The 20224-nt window shown below is 43.3% G+C and overlaps 1 protein-coding gene across 1 annotated transcript in view; it reads left to right on the top strand.

The window, feature by feature from the left end:
• ntrk2a (neurotrophic tyrosine kinase, receptor, type 2a) overlaps positions 1-20224 on the top strand; it is a 195497-nt gene that overhangs the window by 144302 nt on the left and 30971 nt on the right. Inside the window, exon 15 of the mRNA XM_078214460.1 lies at positions 7433-7673. Within this exon, the coding sequence (XP_078070586.1) occupies positions 7433-7673 (241 nt within the window). The remainder of the gene's footprint in view (positions 1-7432; positions 7674-20224) is intronic.

The following is a 20224-nucleotide window of genomic DNA, read 5'->3' as shown; positions in this document are numbered from 1 at the left end:
GTGGGGGCCTGGAATGCGCTGCCGGGCAAGGTGGTGGAGGCGGACACACTGGGAACGTTTAAGACTTATCTAGATAGCCACATGAATGGAGTGGAAATGGAGGGATACAAAAGAATGGTCTAGTTTGGACCAGGGAGCGGTGCAGGGTTGGAGGGCCGAAGGGCCTGTTCCTGTGCTGTATTGTTCATTGTTCTTTGTTCTTTGACGTAGCATTTGTTGGCAACAGGATCCTCTGGTCCCACCGCTGTCAAAGGGAATTCCCACTGAAGTCACCCCACACTGCCCGGAAAACCCACAGCAGGACGTGGGCTGCCAGTGGGACCAGAGAATCCCACTGGCGTGAACAGCCAGAGAATTCCAGACATAATTTCCATTTATTTGGTATAAATGCAATCACTCTAATTACTGGCAAAAAGATCTTTGAATAGATTTTTTGAATTATCTTTATAACCTATAACAAGATGTCAATGGAAAAGAGGGATGGCTTATAGGATGCCTTCTTAAAGTCAGCATATTTTTAAACTGCCTTTCATTACAGAATAATATTCACACTGTTACCATTCTTGATACCATGATTTTAGAGATAAACTGGAACAAAATTAATCATGGTCCAATTTTGGGCACATACCATCAACTTGCCCAAGGCAAGCCCACAAATGGAAGGCAGAACATTCTTTGGGTGAATCGCTGGCACCTGATGTGCCTTGACAGGCAGCTCACCTCTTTTCATGACATGAATATCAGACCACTGGCAGCAGCTTGAATGTATTTTGCAGAATGTGAGGGGGGAGCAGCAATGGAGAGTGCCTAATTGCGATTCCTGTTGAGTCAGTGGAGCTCTGCCACTTCGACTGGTTCCAGAACAATGGGGCAATCTTAAGGCAGCATTCACCGTCTGCGGGAACGTTGGCGGCTGCTCAAGATCCGGCAAAAGAGAAAAGTCGCGAATCTCGCCGGTGAGATTGTGACTTCTGATTTTCCCTGCCCCCTCGCTGGTGACGTAATCAGGTTAATGCCCACAATGGGTGTAAATCAGGTTTAAATACATAACCATACATTTGCATATTATTAAAGGCCCCCTCACCGTAAATTGAGCCCGAGACGTATTTAAAACTGCGCTGATGTGATGTCGCATCGGCGTGGTTTACAGCAAGTTGACCCAGAGGTGAACCTGTCATGGGGATCCCCCCCCCCACCCCGGGGGCATAAAGCTGAGTATGGTCCCTAGGAGAGAGGGGCATTTTCTGGCAATGCTGGGGCAGATCCCAGTGTGAGCCTCATGGGGGAGGGGAAAATTCATTTATTCCTGATGATGGGGGAAGCGAACGTGGGAGCTGAGGATGCCAGCAATGGTTGTTTGGGGTAGGTGGGTCGCTGCCGATTGTGTGGATGGGGGTTTGGACAGAAGGGGTCCCATGTTTGAAGGGAAAGGGTGAGGTTGGGAGCGAGCATTGACTGTTGTGGGGGGCGGGGGGTGGGGGGGGGGGGGAGTTTGGAAGAAGGGGTCTGATGTTTAAAGGGAAAGTTGGGGGGTGGGTGCCGGCATTGACTGTATGGGTGGCGGGTTGAGGGTAAGGGGTCCGATGTTCAGGGAGGGAAGGGGGAATGCCAGCATTGACTGTGTGGGTTGGGAGTTGGGGGGATGAGGTCCGATGTTCTGGGGGGATGGGGGAGGGGATGCCAGCATCCGCAGTGGGGTGGGGGCAGGTTACTTTTGGACTGATCAGGGCATCTTTTAAACATGGCACCTGGTTCGCAATGCAGCCAGGCTTTGCTGGCATGTTGAGGCCATGTGAAACACACCCACCTGTTCTTTTATGACAGAGTGTGGTAAGATCTGGAGAGAAACACATCGTTTTTCTTGCCAGAACCAACACTGCCATTGTTTGGTAAGATTTTGCCAATTTGTTTTGTAAATTTTGTCAGTAGGCCTGGATCCCTGCACTACTCGTTACAATCTAATTTTTGCAAGGGGGTCTAAAACAGGCATTAAATCCATTATTTATATGTAAGTTGTCAAATGCCTATTTTAGGGAGCTGTCTCTGATGCCTGTAAAATGGTCCTACCCAATATCAGGTTGGAAATCCTGCGGATATCCTTTTGATATTGGTATTAGTCATTAAAATCAGTTTGTATTGTGTCTGTTTTATGCCTGTTAAATAGGCACAACAAGATCCAATATCTAACCCATAAAAAAGGCAAATAGTTCTGAATATTATATCAACCAAACTAATTTTCAATTACATCCACATTAGAGATCACATTACCTTTGATCTGCATCTGGGGGTTTTCATGAAATGATCTCTCAAATTCATAAAAGGGCAGCCACATGTTCTTACAATTACTGCAGTTCACATCATAAATTTATAAAGGAATATTCGTATTTGTTCCAAGTCAATAATTGTAACATATTAAAATGTTTCCAAGAGACTTTTTATAAAATTCCTAATCAAAGCAGTATCGTCAAATGCTAAATTCTAATCCAAGTAGAATATCCTTGGGGCCAAGTGGGATAGTCCCTGTAAACAAGCCTGGAGATCAGGATGCAGGATTAACCGTCTGCCATTGTTGGTGGTGTAGGCTGCACGTCAATCTAGTGCTGAGCACACTGGCTCAACATGGTGAAAGGTTAGCATCGGTTAAAGTTAATTGGCACCATGTAAAGCCAGCCAGCTCCCCTTAAAAGGGAAGTGGTGGGAGCAGGTGTCTGAAGTTATTTTACTACTGATTCTGACATGGAAAAGATAGAAAAATAGCACAACATGGGAGAAAGCAGGCTTGAAGGTAATCCAGAACTTCAGTGGTGACCTTGGTCAAGGAAATGCAGAAGAGGAAAGAGCCAAGTGGCTGCACAAGAGTGGAACAAATAAGGCTGTGACTGCTTGTAGCAGCAGGGTCTGCTCGTGAAGATGGCAGCCTTTGCATGTTTCTTGACTTCATTCATTCAGTGTTTTGAGCCCACGACAGGGAAAAAGGGCAGCCCGTGAGGCAGGGTGGTGGGGGGGCGGAGGGGGGGGGGGATGGTGCGGGGGTTGGGGGGGGGGGTGGGGGAGCGGCGGCACTAAATCAGCGGCTGTGACTGGCTCCCTGTCCTTTGGGTTCTTTTGTAAAAATATGCCTTTCTAGATAGCTTTTTAATGTCCTATGTGAGACTTCAATTGTCCTCATATTCTAACGGTCAGTACAGCTCTTAGTCAGAAGTTTCTACAACTCGAGTACACAACCTAGGCTGACACTTCAGTGCAGTACTAAAGGAATATTACTTTGTTGGAGATGCCTTCTTTAAATCATTAAACTGAGGCCAGAAATGGCGTGACAGATTCTGTCGCACTATTCGAAAACAAGCAGGAAATTCTCCACATGTCCTGGGCACCAATCATCCCTCAACCAACACGATAGAGACAGAATAATTGGTTATTCAATATATTACTGTGCACAAATCAACAACTGCCTTTAAGACAACAGTGAATACATTTCAAAAGTAATTTGTTGACTGTGGGAGATCCAAAAATGGGAAAACTATTATACAAATTCAAGTGCTTTATTTTCCTTATGTTCACAGTATTTATTTATTTCATGACTTAGGAAGTCCCCACCACCACTGAAAGATTCAGTGAGAGGATCATTTTTTAAATCAGATTTAATTGTAACATGGAATAAAACTTGCTTTCTTTGAAATGTCTGTAGTGTCACTTAATTATAGGAAACTGCAGGATGTCAGGAGGTTGGCATTCTTCAACAGATGTTGCTCATAAGTATTAGAGCAGATGTGCTTGACACAGGAATGATGTGACCCAGTGGTTTCAGTGCTATCATTCTCTTCCGTGCCTTCTGTTCTTACCAGCTCTTCCATTTAGATTCTGCCAGAAACAAGCTGCTCCTGACCTCATTGCAGCCCTGAATCAAACCCAGGCAAAAGGGCTGAATGTTAAAGGGGAGATGAAGAGTAGCCCCTTCTCCCATTAGAAATCAGGGCAGCATTTAGCTGAGTGTGCAGCATGGCACCAACCCAAGCAAAACCGAGGTCAATGGTGGTGGGGATGTGCGGGGCAGCAGAGATGGCGCAGTGATTAAAGGCAAACTATTCCAACAGCTGGAGTTATACCGGATACATCGGAAGCTGTCTGGGGTTAATGAAAGCCAAATCATTATAGCCCTAACCTTGCTGCTAGAGTTCCTCAAGGCAGTGTCCTTGCCCCCACCAATTTGAGTTGCTTCACCAACTGGGAAAATTGGGCTTTCATAACTGAGATACATGGATTTTTGTTAGGTAGATAAGGGAATTTAAGGACATGGAGCAAAGTAGGTACATGGAATTGAAATAGATGAGCCATGAAATAACTGAATAGTAATGTGGGCTTGAGGGGCTGAATAGCCTACTCCTGATCCTATGTTCCGCAATAGAATGATCACAACTGGAAAGTTTGCCCAAACACTGAAGCAACCAGTTTCCAAAAATGATGGGAAGAACCTGCCGAGTGGTTTTAACGTTAGAAGGAAGTTGCAGTATAATGGCTTCTTAGAGCACAGAATTGTACTTTGACCCTGATAAGAGCTGCAAAACAGCAGCGGTTCTGCCACATTTAATGGCAGAACTCAAATTATTTTTTGTTCCCCTGACTCTCGGTTGCAGCCAACCAGATTGAGAGGCTGGGAAGGGCTGGTGGGGCTTGGAGTGAGGGAAAGAGGAAGAATCCCTGTTTCTGCTTACCTCTCATTTCCTTCAGTTGCTGGGTTTCCCGAGACCTTGGAAACCCGGCTGGCGAGCAGCCTCAAATTTTAAATGTTGGTAAAATGCAGAGCTGACTCCATAGACTGGAACTCAGAACAGATGGTATTAGCATTTCATTTCCTTTTGTTATTATTAATCCCTGTGGGATTTTTCCTCATTCACTCACCGGATACAAGGTGATATGCTTTAGGTCTATCTTAGCCAACCAAAGTTTCAAGACTTTGATACATTTGAAACCTAGTGCAATCTGTGAATCCTAATGGAGGTTGAGATCATTTTTACTTGAATTGGATGAGGTCATCCTTGGAGGCACCTACACTGGCTGGATACCTGGAAACCTCTTTCCCAAAGCTCTCGCCAGGGACACCTGAACATCCCCCTCAAAGAGAATTCAGTAAATTGAAAGTTAAAGTTTATTTATTAGTCACAAGTAAGCTTACATTAACACTGCAATTAAGTTACTGTGAAAATCCCCCAGTCGCCACACTCCGGCGCCTGTTCGGGTACACTGAGGGAGAATTTAGCATGGCCAATCCACCTAACCAGCACATCTTTGGACTGTGGGAGGAAATCAGAGCACTTGGAGGAAACCCATGCAGACACGGAGAGAACGTGCAAACTCTACACAGGCAGTGACCCAAGCCAGGAATCGAACCCGGGTTCCGGGTGCTGTGAGGCAGCAGCGCTTGCCACTGTGCCGCCCCCCCACCCCCCCCCCCCCACACCCCCCCCACCCCCCACCCCCCCCCCCCACATTCCCCCCCCCCACACCCCCCCCACACCCCCCCCACCCCCCCCCACCCCCCACCACCCCCCCCCCACCCCCCCCACCCCCCACCCCCACCCCCCACCCCCCCCCCCCACCCCCCCCCCCACCCCCCCCCCACCCCCCCCCCCCACCCCCCCCCCCATGCCATCCCTTGATGCTCTGATGTCGATTAAAGAAATATTTAACCCATCTGTTGGTTGCTTGTCTTTTCATAATTTTTCTTCCTACGATTGACATTCACTTTCAACTGCACCTTGACATAATGAGAATGCTTTTGCTTCAACCTCCCATCATGCTTACAGTGAACACAACCTCATTTTTAAAGATCTCTTGTGCCTCACCTCCCTCTGCCAAGGGAACCCCTTGACGGTCTTTAATATTTCTTGTTCGTAAGTTCCTAAAATGAAGAAATTAAAAAGAACTTGAAGTTACATAGTACTTTCAACATCCTTGGAACACTGCACAGTGCTCCACAGCCAATAAACTACCTGAAGAGCGGAATCACAGTTGCACATACAGTGGGCTAATTTTCACACAGCAATGAGGTACATCACCACATAATTTGCCTTAGTAACTTTGGTTGAGGATCAGAATTTGGCTAGGACATTAGAAGGACATCTCTGCACCTCTTCAGTGCCTTAGGAACTTTAACATTCAACAATGAAAGCAGTTTAGCATTTCATTCTGAAGATATCCCTCAACCAGTGCTGCAAGACTACATGCTGAAATGGGTGATTGGGCATTGATTTTGGGACTTGCTGACTCTTACAGAATAGCACTACCACTGAGGCAAGGCAGAATAATGGTATAATGCCCAAAGCATAAATATAATTGCAGCGATACTATGGATAAATCTCATTTTCTGATGCAATTATATCAATATCAAGGAATATTAGTATTTACGTCCCTTAGTCTGTGACTTAGCACATTCTCCAGTTGATGGAACACATTGGTATTGTTGCTTGAAGATGTTAGTTAACTCAGCAAAAATAATATTACTTGATTTTCATAAAACTAAAACAGAATTGCTTTTGAAAGACGTATCCAATGATTTATTCATTCTTGCTGGCTTTTCATTTGCTCCTATATCTCTCATCATTGATTTGTTCTGCAATGTGGAACATTTCTCACTGAGTGGAGTAAGAATTAAATACATTGTAAATAATCTTTCTATGAAGAAACAAAGCAAAATTGAAGAAAATACTGAGGGAGGTCCAAGTCATTCCATGTGAGCTGATCTTCCTAACTTGAGATGGGAAAAGGTTGTTAGAGATCACCAATACTAATTTATTATGAGCACAACATAATGCAAGACAGATGTTTCTAAATTATCTGCACATTTTAGTGAGTTTTTTACTTCTGTCACATTGAAGCAACAGCCAGATTTATGACTTTTGATAAGCAACTCGTTGCGATATATTTAAAAATTATTATTCTGAATTTTTAGCATATTAGTATGATCCCCACCTTCACATTGCAAATACAAATGTCTTTATTAATATGTTTTGATTTTAATCTTAAAGGGAACTTGCCACCTATTTATCAATAATAAACAAATACACATTTTCTATCGTAAAATATTTTTGTCCTTGGTGAGGGTATTATTTCTGGACTCATGAGACATTTCAAATTATTCAGGTCAACAGGAAGATCTTATTAGTACTTAGACTGTAATTACAGTGAATTTTAATTATTGCTAAGTAGACACAGTGCTGTATGATTCCCTACTTCAATTATACTTTACGTCTGTCTTTTGTCTTGCACAGAAGGTAGAGAAGGATGCACATGAGGGAAAGGGAATGTACAGCTGAGTGAAAGTATGCAGGTTCACAGTTGTGATTCCTCATGAGTGAAGTCAAGATTGTCATCAATCCAACACACTACTTTGTAAATATTAATTTCGCTTAATGCTCTTTTGTTGAATCTCCAGGTCCCATGGACCTGATGCTGTGTTCCTCAGTGACGGCCAGTGCAACAGAATGGCAGAGCTGACTCAGTCACAGATGCTACATATTGCCATGCAGATCGCAGCAGGGATGGTGTATCTGGCATCTCAACACTTTGTTCATCGTGATCTGGCTACTCGGAACTGCCTGGTGGGAGAAAACTTGCTGGTGAAGATTGGTGATTTTGGCATGTCCAGAGATGTGTACAGCACAGACTACTATAGGGTAAGTGTAAGTTGTCATTTATTTATAATATTACAATTATTCTTTAACCTGTGAAACAAAGTAACAAATTAATGGGGTAGTTAGAATAAAGTTCTACCACAATAAATCACCATTATAATTAGTAATCTTACCATAGCAATGGCTATATCTGCATCATTCTAGAAATAGCCATGTGGGAGTCCAGAATAAGAACCTTACAATTACAGTTAGACCATGAGGGACTGATATCAGGAAACACTCCTTATAGAATCATAGAATAGTTAAATCACAGGAGGAGGCCATTCAGCCTGTCATGTCTGTTCTGGTTCTCTGCAAGAGCTAGTCAGCTCGTCTCACACCACTCCCTTGCCCCCTACCACTGCAATTTTCTTTTATACAGAGCATGATGGAAATCTGGAGCTCTCTTCCCTAAAATACTGCTGAGGCTAGGTTAAGGAAACATTTCAAAACTGAATAAAGGGTTGTGGAACAATGGTGGATAGATGGAGTTAAGATACAGGTCAGTTTTGACCTAATCGAATGGTAGAGCAGACTTGAGGAGCTCAATGTTCATTTTAACTAACAATGTTCTTATGTTCCTAATGTGTTTGAGCTTGCTACATCCATCAAAGCTACCCATTGCTAACAGCAGTGACATCGTACAACCAGCCTGGTACAACTGACATGTTATTTGTGAATAATTTCCTTTCAGCCGTTGCACTTCTGAACTACTGATTGGTAGATCTACATTCATTGAATCTGATTCTGAATGTTGGACTGAAATATGGAACTTGTTTTTTTAGATTGCAGTTCATAACCCCTGCTGCACCCATCTAAAAAAAAGCTATAGCTACTCTTAATCAACTAAACATTCAACTGGATCTGAATAGAACAAATGAAGGCACATTGCAAACATCTGTGTAGAATTAAGATGAGTTCAACAGGGATGTTTTTCAAATTCAAGCTGACGTCTACTGATTGATGCATGCGATTCCTTTTATAAGTTCTTAGGTAGGATTTAGTGGTGGAACCCCCATGCTGAATCAAAAAATAGTGGATATCCTGCCCTTACTTCAAAGCTCTCCTTCAGGTCTGACTGAACAATTCTGGATTACGGGTTGTAATCTCCTATACTTTTGTGGTTGTGTAACATCACAATCAGAACGGGATTCAGCATTGTACATTTTAATTAACAAATGTGATTAGCATAAAACAATCATTAAACTGAATTAAAATACATTGAAAATGCCATTTAAACATCGTATCTGAAAATAAGAAAGGCAGGCTAACATTTGGGAATGGCTCTTTTGTCATAACAGTCTTTAAAGTGGGTATCCCCATTTCTGTATTTAAATAACGACAACTTATATTTATATCCTGTCTTTAACATAATAAACATCTCAAGGTGCTTTACAGGAGGGTTGTAAAGCAAACTTAGACACCAAGCCACGTAACGCAATATTGGGGCATATAGCTAAAAGATTGGTGAATGAGGTAGGAGCATCTTAAAGGAAGAAAAATGAGAAAGAAGCGGAGAATTTTAGGGAGTATGTGCCAGAACTTAGAGCCTGGCCAGCTAAAGACCCAACTACCAATGGTTAAGCAAATAACATTTGGGGTGCTCTAAAGTCTAGAATTAGAGAAGCGCAGATATCATGGCGGATTGTGGGGTTAATGGAAACTACAGAGATAGGGTTCCACAATAAGGTTAGTCAATAGTGAAGACTGACTAAGATACAGATCAAACCAGTAGAGACATTTCTCATGATCAAGACCACCTTTTGGACACCATACCAAGTCAAGAAATAAATAGATACACACCCACAAATTCTCCTTCAGACAAGAACATTGTAGAAACTGGAGAGTCATTTTTTAAATTCTGTGCTCCAGACTGTGAGGCTCATCTGTTAGTAGCTCATATCACAAACCTCATTTCCTATTATTACCCCCCCACCCTGCCGTTAACAGCAAGTTCTTATTTTATTTCCCCTACAATGAATTTCCTACGAAACAGAACTCCTACTGAGCCAACTAATTCAATCTGGTTGTAGAAGGAAACCATCTGTGTTTTGTGATTGCAGTATTTTTTGTTCATTTATGGGATGTGGGCATCACTGGCTAGGTCAGCATTTATTGCCCATCCTTAGTTAGCTTTAAGAAGGTGGTGGTGAGCTACCTTCTTGAACCATTACAGTCCCTGAGGTGTAGGTACATTTAGTGCCATTAGGGAGAGGGTTCCAGGATTTTGACTTGGTAGTAGTGAAGGAACGACAATATGTTTCCATCTCAGGATGTCAGGAGGTGAGTTACCACAGAATTCCCAACTTCTAATCAGCTCATGTAGCCACAGTATTTATATCGCTGCTCCAGGTCAGTTCCTAGTCGATTTCTAATCAATGGTTACGCTGAAGGTACTGACATTGGGGGATTCAGCGATGGTAATGCCATCCAATGTCAAGGAGCGATGGTTAGATTCTCTCTTGTTGGAGATGCTCATTGCCTGGCACTTGTGTAGCACAAATGTTACTTGTCACTTGTCAGCCCAAGCCTGGATATTGTCCAGGTCTTGCTCCATTTGGATTGCTTCAGTATCTGAGGAGTTACGAATGGTGCTGAACATTGTGCAGTTGTCAGCAAACATCTCCACTTCTGACCTTATGTTGGAATGAAGGTCATTGATGAAGTAGCTGAAGATGGTTGGACCTAGAACACTACCCTGAGGAACTCCTGTAATGATGTGCTGAAACGGAGGTGATTGACCTCCAGCTAACACAACCATCTTCCTTCATGCCAGGTATGACTCCAACCAGCATGATCTCCCCATGACTCCAGTTTTGCTAGGGTTCCTTGATGCAACATTTGGTCAAATGCTGCCTTGATGTCAAGGGCAGTCACATACGTCTGACCTCTGGAGTTAGACTCTTTTGTCCATGTTTGAACCAAGGCTATAATGACATCAGGAGCCAAGTGACCCTGGCAGAACCCAAGCTTGAGCACCAGTGAGCAAGTTATTTTTGAGTATGTGCCAATTGATAGCGTTGATGTTGATTGCTTTACTGATGATGGAGAGTAGACTGATGGGACAGTAATTGGGAGGGTTGGATTTGTCCTGTTTCTTGTGTGGAGGATATATAAATTAGATCCAACAGATAAGAAGCTTGTGATATTGAATGCCTCCATGTTACACACAAAAAATCTCACTAATCATTAACCTTCAAACTGGTGCTTAAGTGTTAGAGTTTGGCCTTGACGATGCATTGATGTGGCACTCAGACAATTGGGCATGACTGCATGTTTCTAGAGGGCTTATCACTTTATTAATATACTTACAAGCATTAGCTGTTGAAACCTGTAGAAGATATGAAATTCCTGGGGCTGGTCTTCATTCCAGAAACATAGCCGAGCAGGGTTCCAGGCACAATGTCTTGTCACAATGTGGCCCTGACCCTGTCCAAAGGTGAAGTGTATGATAGGGTGAGGGGGTCATGAAGCTTAGTGCAATGATATCTGACTGATTGTTCCAGTCAAAGTAGGCCTAAGTATAAGTGTAAAAGAAATTGTTAGTTGTCGTTAGGAGACTGGTATTTCCTTAAGTTGTGAACACCATTTCCATCAAGATCTCATTGTGCTAGTGTGTTTCATACTAGTGGCATGTAAGGTAGAATTGTGGCATTTCTAACCCAACAGTCTTGCCTCTTCCACTGACATCTGTATGGAGTGGGGCAGATACAAGAAATGCTAACAAGCGCTTCTAATGGAATTTTATACTGATTAAAGTAAAGAGACAAACACTTGGAGAAATCAGATCCTGCCGCAATCTCAGCCACCCAACCCCTATGCATTGCCACAGTTTCCCTTGCTCCCGGCTCCTAGGAACTCCAGAACCTCTGTGTTCAGAAAGCTTTTTAACCATTAAGAAATGCAAGTGGTGATGTAATGTTCCGTGGGGTTACTCCCACTCATCTGATTCAGTGAATGAGCAACAGAAGCCCTGGAAAAGCAACTTAAAATTAATCACCATAATATCTAAAACAAGTATACTACTGTAATAAAAGCACCTTAACATTGTTATGTCTTCTGCTTCCCAATATGTTCAAAGTAATCACACTTTACACTTAAAAATGCTGAGGTTTAATCAATTGTATTTCTTGCATCTCTCCATGTGGACGATACATTGTTACATAGCTCATATCTGCAGTGCAACAGTGAATGTGGCATCCGAGGATATGTGCTCACATGGTTAGTTCCTAGCTCCTTGAAAATAATGTAACATAACAGGGGCAATTCTCCCAGCCTGCTGCGCTGTTCTAGCAGAACAACAGGCAGGGAGACATCAGTGGAGGCCATTTAACAGGTTCCCCACTGGGCAACACGGCTTCCGCATGTCTCAGGCTCCAAGATTTTTAGAGTCATCAGCTCTGCACCGATTTCCGGTGTGGAGCTGATTTAAATATTTAAATTATCATTTCAATGTCATTAGCGGGCCTGGAACTGAAGCCTTCGGGTCTGTGAGTACCTCCCCCACCCCCCGCCAGGAGTGGTTTCTTCCAGCGGAGTTTACAACTGCTCGCCACGAATGGGGAGCAGGCAGCCCAACCCCTCTGGAGTGAACAGAGGCCAATGAGGCCTCCCAGGAGGTCAGGGGTAAAGGGGAGGTACTCCCTGGGCAGTGCCAGCCTGGCAGAGTCTGGCCCCCTGGCAATGCCCAAGGGGCACCTTGGCACTGCCCACTAGGAATTGAGCGCTGCCAAGAGGAGGGCGGGGCTATTGGGAGGGCCTATGGGGGGTGGTCAGTGGGGATGGGGGGGACCCACTGCCACTCTGCACAGGGATCGGTGGCAGAGGAAAGGAGAGGGGTGATTGAGGCTGGATATCCAAGTTGGGGGGGTTGGGGGTCGGCCTGCCAGGGAGGTTGGGACTGCTGCGGGAGGGGGGGGGGGGGCGGTGGCGGACGTCAGGGAGATCTGGGCTGGCCCAGAGAGCTCCGGGAGACCAGTGATCACGGGGGGTGCGGGGGGGAAGGTGGACGGTGGGGGGGGGGGGGGGGGGGGGTTTGGTCAGAGGCTCAGCAATGCAGGGTGATGGGGCTTGTCAGCGATCGGTTGGCCAGCGATTGGGAGGCCAGCAGTGCGGGACCACTGTGCAGGCACTGATCTCGGCACTGACAGATGGGCACATGCTCAGTGGCCTGCGCAGCACTCTGCTGCCGGCCTCTCCAGTGGGAATAGGCCCCGATTTTCAGAGTGAATCTCACTCAGGCACTTAAGAACCCGGGTTGATTATCCAGCTTGATGCTAACAGTAAAGATTTTAAAAATTCTTTCATGGGATTTGGGCATCGCTGACAAGGTCAGCATGTTTTATTTAACTAATCTATCTAACTCTTCCAATCATTAACTTTTTTTTTCTAAAGATTAAAAACTTTTATAAATAAACTGAACACCTTAAGAGTCTTTTATAGCTTGTTTTGTTTTCCTAAAATATTATTCACGGTATCACTGAGGTGGTAGAATGTTGTGGCTCTAACTTGTAGATTTGGAATTAATCAGTGTCACTGGTGAGTTGACACGCTGCACAGGTGATGTTGTGTGTGTTGTTCCTTGTGTAGAAGATGTGTCTGGTATTGCTAATGTTTGTCCCTTGCTGGTGATGTTAATATTGCACCATTTGTTAGTGATACAGTTGATGTTATCTCACTGATTAGTGATGTTGCTGATGTTGCTGGTGATTTTTGTTGCTTTTCCAGCTCACATGCAGGTCGAATATGGATTCTGCTGTTTCTCATTTGCTTAGCGGTTTCAGTCTCACTGATGAGTATGACTGCAGGTGTGTCAGCCTCTGAGAGAGAGAGAGTGTCCTTTCCGATTAATCTTTTTGTACTTCAGGGTATGCAGCGTCCTAAAGAGCAGTTGTTATGATTCCTGTAGAGATCGATAACATTTAAAAAGAAATTCAAACTTCTTGTAATAGCTGGAGCAGATGGCACATCAAGATTTCATGTTTTAAGATTTTTACTGTGACAGATAACTAAAAACACTATTAACTGAACACTATTTTTGTAGGAAATTTATACTTTGAACTACGGAAAGGAATGTCCCCTTTTATAATTAACACATATTAGACTCTACACAAAATTCAGTCCTTACAACAAACAGTTCATGGTTGATCCCAGCTTCCAATGGATAGGCCTTTCCCATTTCATTGAATAGTTATTCTGAGTGACCACATCCAGATGCTTGCCCTAGTTTTCTGAGTTTCCTAAATCCGCTACCAGCTGTTAAGCCTGTCCCAATGATTGTCCCCTTTGGTAACACCTGGATGAATTTCCTGGATTCCTTAGCTGACAAGAGGTTGCAACTCTTTGATGAGAGACCATCTCCCTCCTGCATTCAGCTATGTTAGTCCACAAAGCCAAGCATTCTCTCTGCTGATGGCACAAAGCTGCCAGCTGTTTGTGACATTCATTTATTTGTAGGGATGCCCGTAACCTGCTCTTTTCAGTGACTTCCTCGGCAACCTTCTCTATGGTAACATGAATCATATGGGCCATGTATCTAAGTAGAAATGCTAATTAGCTATCGTTCAGAGCCCAACTGTTTCAGCTTGGAACTACATGGACAGTTCAAAGCACAACTATTTTCAACCCAACATTCTAATTTTTTGGGGACGTTGGAGACTCACAGAGCCCGATTTTACCATCAAGTTGCACCCATTTTCGCATGCGGAAACTTGATAAAGTCGGACGTGAGGCGAGTAGCACGATCTGCGCCTGCCTCCATGCCGGTTCCCCCTTTACCAAAGCCAGAAAACGGCCACGATCGGGACAGTGCCCGAAATAGTTGCAACGGCCATTTAAATGCATTTACATGCATTTAGGTTGACTTTATTGGCTGCATGGCCAACTTTACCAGCACTTGCCCCTTTACCACTGCATTCGCCAATCCAAAATTAGTGCAAAACAGACATGCTCCATAAATGTCCGATTCCGGTGCTCCATCAGTGAGGGTTAGTGAGGAGGTAAGTGCCTAGTGTCCCATAGCTCTCTGCTGCTTACAGGGGTCCTTTTCTTGCAGCAATTTTGTTTCTCGGATTGGTGGGGGCTCTGCGAGTGTGAGTGGGGGGTGGGGGGCTTTTGCCAAGCAGTGTGTCCAATGTCAGATTTGCAGCACAGACCCAGGTCTCAGCACTGACCTCGGGTTTTTTGAATGCTGCTCGGTCCTAGTGAACTCAGCACTCTGCCAACTGAAGGATGTGCAAAATTGCACTGCTGCAAGCTCTAAACTTTTCAAGGAGCTATGTTTCTGGGGAGCATGTGTGTGGGTAATGGGGAGTCCGCTGCCACTCTCCCTGAGAAGTTTAACAACACCAGGTTAAAGTCCAACAGGTTTATTTGGTAGCAAAAGCCACACAAGCTTTCGAGGCTCTGAGCCCCTTCTTCAGGTGAGTGGGAATTCTGTTCACAAACAGAACTTATAAGACACAGACTCAATTTACATGAATAATGGTTGGAATGCGAATACTTACAACTAATCCAGTCTTTAAGAAACAAAACAATGGGAGTGGAGAGAGCATCAAGACAGGCTAAAAAGATGTGTATTGTCTCCAGACAAGACAGCCAGTGAAACTCTGCAGGTCCACGCAACTGTGGGAGTTACAAATAGTGTGACATAAATTCTGATTCTAGGATCGCATGATAAAACTGCACTCTCCCTGAGATCAGTGGGGAGAAAGGGGGGTCCAAGTCCACCCAGAACTTAGAATCAAAATGGTAAAATAGGGCCCACAGTCTCCACTGTTAACACACAGGTTGCTGCCATTATCTCAAGGTGTAAATATCTTCCCAGTCAACTAATATAAGCTTTACTTTGATCTCAAACAACCAAATGCCTCATGCTTCCTGTCAAGAAGACTTCAGAACAGGCTACACGACTCCCTTAATTTTATGTTAAATTTAAAATAGTCTTAAAACATAACAATTTAAAAATCTCAAAATTGTAACAAAGCCTTTCATCTGTGTTTTAAATTTACATTTTCTGGCTACATTCTTCAATCTTGTGAAATTGGCAACCTGACTCTGACCTCAGGCTTGTAAATCATTTTGATAGATCCATCGAATCGTAGAATTCCTACAATGCAGAAGGAGGCCATTCAGCCCATCAAGCCTGCGCCGACAACAATCATACCCAGGCCCTATCCTCATAATCCCACATACTTACTCTGCTAATCCCCGACACTATGGGGCAATTTAACATGGCCAATCAACCTAACTTGCACATCTTGGACTCCAGAACACCCGGAGGAAACCCACGCATTCACGGAGAGTATGTGCAAACTCCACACAGTCATCCAAGACCAGATTTGAGGACCGGATCTGTAAGGCAGGCAGCAGTGCTGAGCACTGTGCCACTGTCCCGCCCTGATCCAATAATTTGACTCAGGCTGGAGATGTGAGCTTCATTTTACAAAACTTTTCTGCTGTCATTTCTACTTAGTCCTCACCAAATTAACCTAATTTAACCCTTTCTTTCTTGCCCACAAAATGATGTAACTTTTCCTCTTTGCCAGTGCCTTTTAGAAAACTACTGAACATCAGTTTACACTTCTGTTTAAACTTCTCAAATGATATAATCATTTGAGAAGCAGAGGTAGGTTCTTTACGCAGAGAGTGGTTGGGGTGTGGAATGGACTGCCTGCAGTGATAGTGGAGTCAGACACTTTAGAAACATTTAAGCGGTTATTGGATAGGCACATGGAGCACACCAGGATGATAGGGAGTGGGATAGCTTGATCTTGGTTTCAGATAAAGCTCGGCACAACATCGTGGGCCGAAGGGCCTGTTCTGTGCTGTACTGTTCTATGTTCTATGTTCTAATCAGCCTTCCAATTCATTCTGAGCAGGAACTGTGCACTCATTGTTGCAGTGGTGGCCATTTTGTTTTTGCATGATTCACTCAGTTTTTCTCTCATTCTGGCACTAAGTCAGGTTGATTTTTTTTTCAAATTAATTCAGTTAAAGTTGTTTAGAATGTTTAGGTTTGGTCACCAAACCTGTTGCCACCATATTTCTTGTATCTCTCCATGGGACTGGTGGACTGATACATTGTTACTCAGCACTTGACTGCAGTGCAACAGTGAATGTGGCATCTTGGGATAGTTTTTAGATAACAATTCTTGGTGCTTTATGAATAATATAACAATATATCATTGCCTTACCTTAGTAGCAGGTCTGCAGGCAGAATATGGTGTGTCAAAAATCAGCAGTGTTAAAGCTACGTATTCAACTTGATCTTCAATGACAGAATGGCTACAAATCTCTTAACATCTGTAGGGACTGTCACATAGTATTTGAACTGAAAGTAGGAGGTCTGAAGAGATCCTAGAAACAGATGTTAAGAATGAAATTACACCAGTCATATAGAATTTTATCCAAGTATAAGTTCATCTATGTGCTACTTCAGCATATTGCTTTGTTCAGATTGAATTCTCCCTTTTTGCTTTAACAATATCATTTACATTACTTAATTTAACAGCAAATTAGAAATCCGTCCAAACATGTAATTGATCTGACAAACGTTCACTGAGGAATTTCAATCCATTCATACATAGCATCACAGAACAAGCATATGAATCACGTTCTGATCTGGTCATTGTGGATATCTCATCAGTGTGGATGTACATGTAGAATGAGACAAGGTATACAACATTGGCATTACTGGGCCAGAGGGAGTGTTGTGAAGTGGATGATGTTGACATCTGCTTTTGACCCCATCTGGGATTGAAGGATGTTACCACACTTATCTACCAGCAGCAGTTGCCTGTACAACTTATAGGTGTATTTTAGATATCCAACAAAGTAGAGAAGATGTAAAAACTTGTCCTGATGTGGGTGTAAGAGCAGTAACAATGAAATAATGCAAAGTGGGAAAGGAGGAATTGATTTGTCAAGTACATGATTAAGATCCAGTGCTTAAATTAATGGTGAATTTTATTCATGTACAATAGCTTTCACCATGTGTTTATGAAATAAATTAATGTTCTCTTGTCCATTTATACACATCCCCTTCATCTAAACCTTCTGAAATCAGCGGAGTCTCTATTTTATTGTCTGAAACTGAACTGTAATTTATTTGTTCAATCAGCAGTTTCATTCCAAGACAATTACAGAATTACAGATGTTTTTAATATAACACTTGAAACTTTTTTCTAATGTAAGGTCATTGTTTTGATTTCATCATCAATTTCACAAGATCTTAATCAAGAAAGCAATCTGTTTCGTAATTGCTATATTGTTATATTCCCTGGGCTCAGTTCTATCATCAACATCACTGGTAAGGTTCTTGTAGGGATGAAGTTTCACGGAGGTTACAAAACAACATGCAATGGATAGTTGTGAATGGAGTTTTGTTTTTATTTCTTCACTCATGAGTTGTTAATGTTGCTGACAAGGTTGACATTTATTGTCCATCCCTAATTGTCCTTGGAAAAGTGGAAATGAGCTGCCTTCTTGTTCAAGGAATTTGGCCCAGCAACTATGAAGGAACAGAGACACCCAAGTCACGATGATGAGTGACTTGGAGGGGAGCTGGCAGGTGGTACGTTTATATGTAACTGCTGCCACAGTCCTTCCAGTCACTAAAAGATGCAGATTTGGAAAGTGCTTTCAGAGGATCCTTAGCGAGTGGTTGCGGTGCACCTTGTAGGTGGTTTACACTGCTGCCACTATGCATCGGCAATGGAGGGAGTAAATGGTTTGGATGGCGTACAAATCAAGTAGGCTGCTTGCCTTGAATGATGTTGAATCTCTTAAGTGTTGTGGAGCTGCACTCATCCAGGCAAGTGGGTTGCGCCTTGTCGATGGTGAAAAGACTTTAGGGATTCAGGAAGTAAGTTACTGACCGCAGGGTACCCAGCCTCTGCCCTGATTTTACAGCTATGGTATTTATGTGTCTGGTCCTGTTAAGTTTCTGGTTAATGGTAATCCTCAGGATATTGATGGTGGAGAATTCAGTGATAGTAATCCTGTTGAATATCAAGAGATGGTGTTTAGAATCTCTGTCATTCGAGATGGTCTTTCACTGGCCCTTAAAAAGGGAACTGAACGTTTTGCAATCATCAGCGAACATGCCAATTTCTCATCTTATAATTAAGGGAAAGTCATTGATGAAGCAGCATTAGAGCATTACCCTGAAGAACTTTTACAGAAATGGGCCTGAGATAATTGACCTCCAACAACCACCTTCCTTTGTTCTAGTTATGATTCTTAAATAAGGGCAACCATGTCAGCATGAAAGCAGAGTTAGCTGTAGTAATCTGAGACATTAGGCTAGGGGATATATTAATAGAGAAACACTGACAAACATTTAAGGGGATATTGTAGAATACTCAGAATAAGTATATTCCGACTATAAAAATTCTAAGAGGACCCACCATTTGCGGTTAACTGAAGAAGTTAAGGAAAGCACCAAACTAAAGGAAAAAGCATACAACTGTGCAAAAATGAGTAGCAGGTCAGATAATTGCTCATAATATAAAGAATGGCAGAGAATAACTGCAGAAAATGGGAGCATTTCAATGATAGGCATAATAACTCAATAAGATTTAAGGTATATAAGGAAAAGAACAAAGATGAACTGGAAATAAAGATTCTAAATTTGGGGAAGGTTGATTTTAATAGGATAAGATATGATCTGGCCAAAGTGGACTGGGAGCAGCTTCTAGGAAAATCCACATCAGAACAGTGGGAGTCATTCAAAAAGAAAATAAAGAGTGTTGTGCCTGCCACACAGTCTGTTTTAATCCTTATACGGAGGACAAATAACTGCGAGTAGATGTCTTGTTAGTACAACCAATATTTATTTAAGACACACAATCAATAATCACCCACCCAACCAACAATAAGTTAGCTTTACAGAAAATACTAGAGTTCAAGTCCAATACAAGACCTTGACTTAACTTTGTGTGACTGGCAAGTACCCAAGGAGATATTGGCCTTTATCTGTGCGCTGGTCTCGGTCGTCCTCTGCGTAGTCTGGTCCTTTGGTCTGGTCTGGCACTCTGGCTCTGGTCTTCCTTCCTTCTCGGGTGTGGTGGCTCTCCTCGTGCTGGTTGTTGCTGGCGATGGTCACCGTTGTTGTAGCTCGTTCGTGGGGTCAGAGAGAGAGAGAGATTCTTGGTTGTGCAGCACCCTTTATACGCCGTTGGGTTTCACGCCCCTTTTGGCCATTGCCAATCAATCGATCAGGACTTGATCACCCTGATCGATAAAGTCCAATCGGGTGCTGCCACACCAATCTCTGGATGTGTCCCCAATGGCTATGTCTGCAGGTGCTGGGGGCATGTAGAACACACACCTCCCTCCCAAATAAGGGGTTGCGGCACTCCTATGTCTGGTAAAGAACTCAGTTTGACCAGAAAGTCTCTATTGTCCTGGAGATGACCCATATCCTGTGTATTCACTCGTCTGAGTTGCAGCCTACTGTTTTAGTTCTTGCCCAATTGTCCCAGAATGCTTTACAAGTCGCCATTTTAGATGGCCCGTTTGGCCACAAGAGAGTACAATACCAAAGTATTTCT

The sequence above is a fragment of the Mustelus asterias genome, chromosome 6, assembly GCF_964213995.1.
Source record: "Mustelus asterias chromosome 6, sMusAst1.hap1.1, whole genome shotgun sequence".
Taxonomy (NCBI): domain Eukaryota; kingdom Metazoa; phylum Chordata; class Chondrichthyes; order Carcharhiniformes; family Triakidae; genus Mustelus; species Mustelus asterias.
The sequence above is the reverse complement of the archived record's forward strand: the minus strand, read 5'-3'. Positions and strand labels throughout refer to the sequence as shown.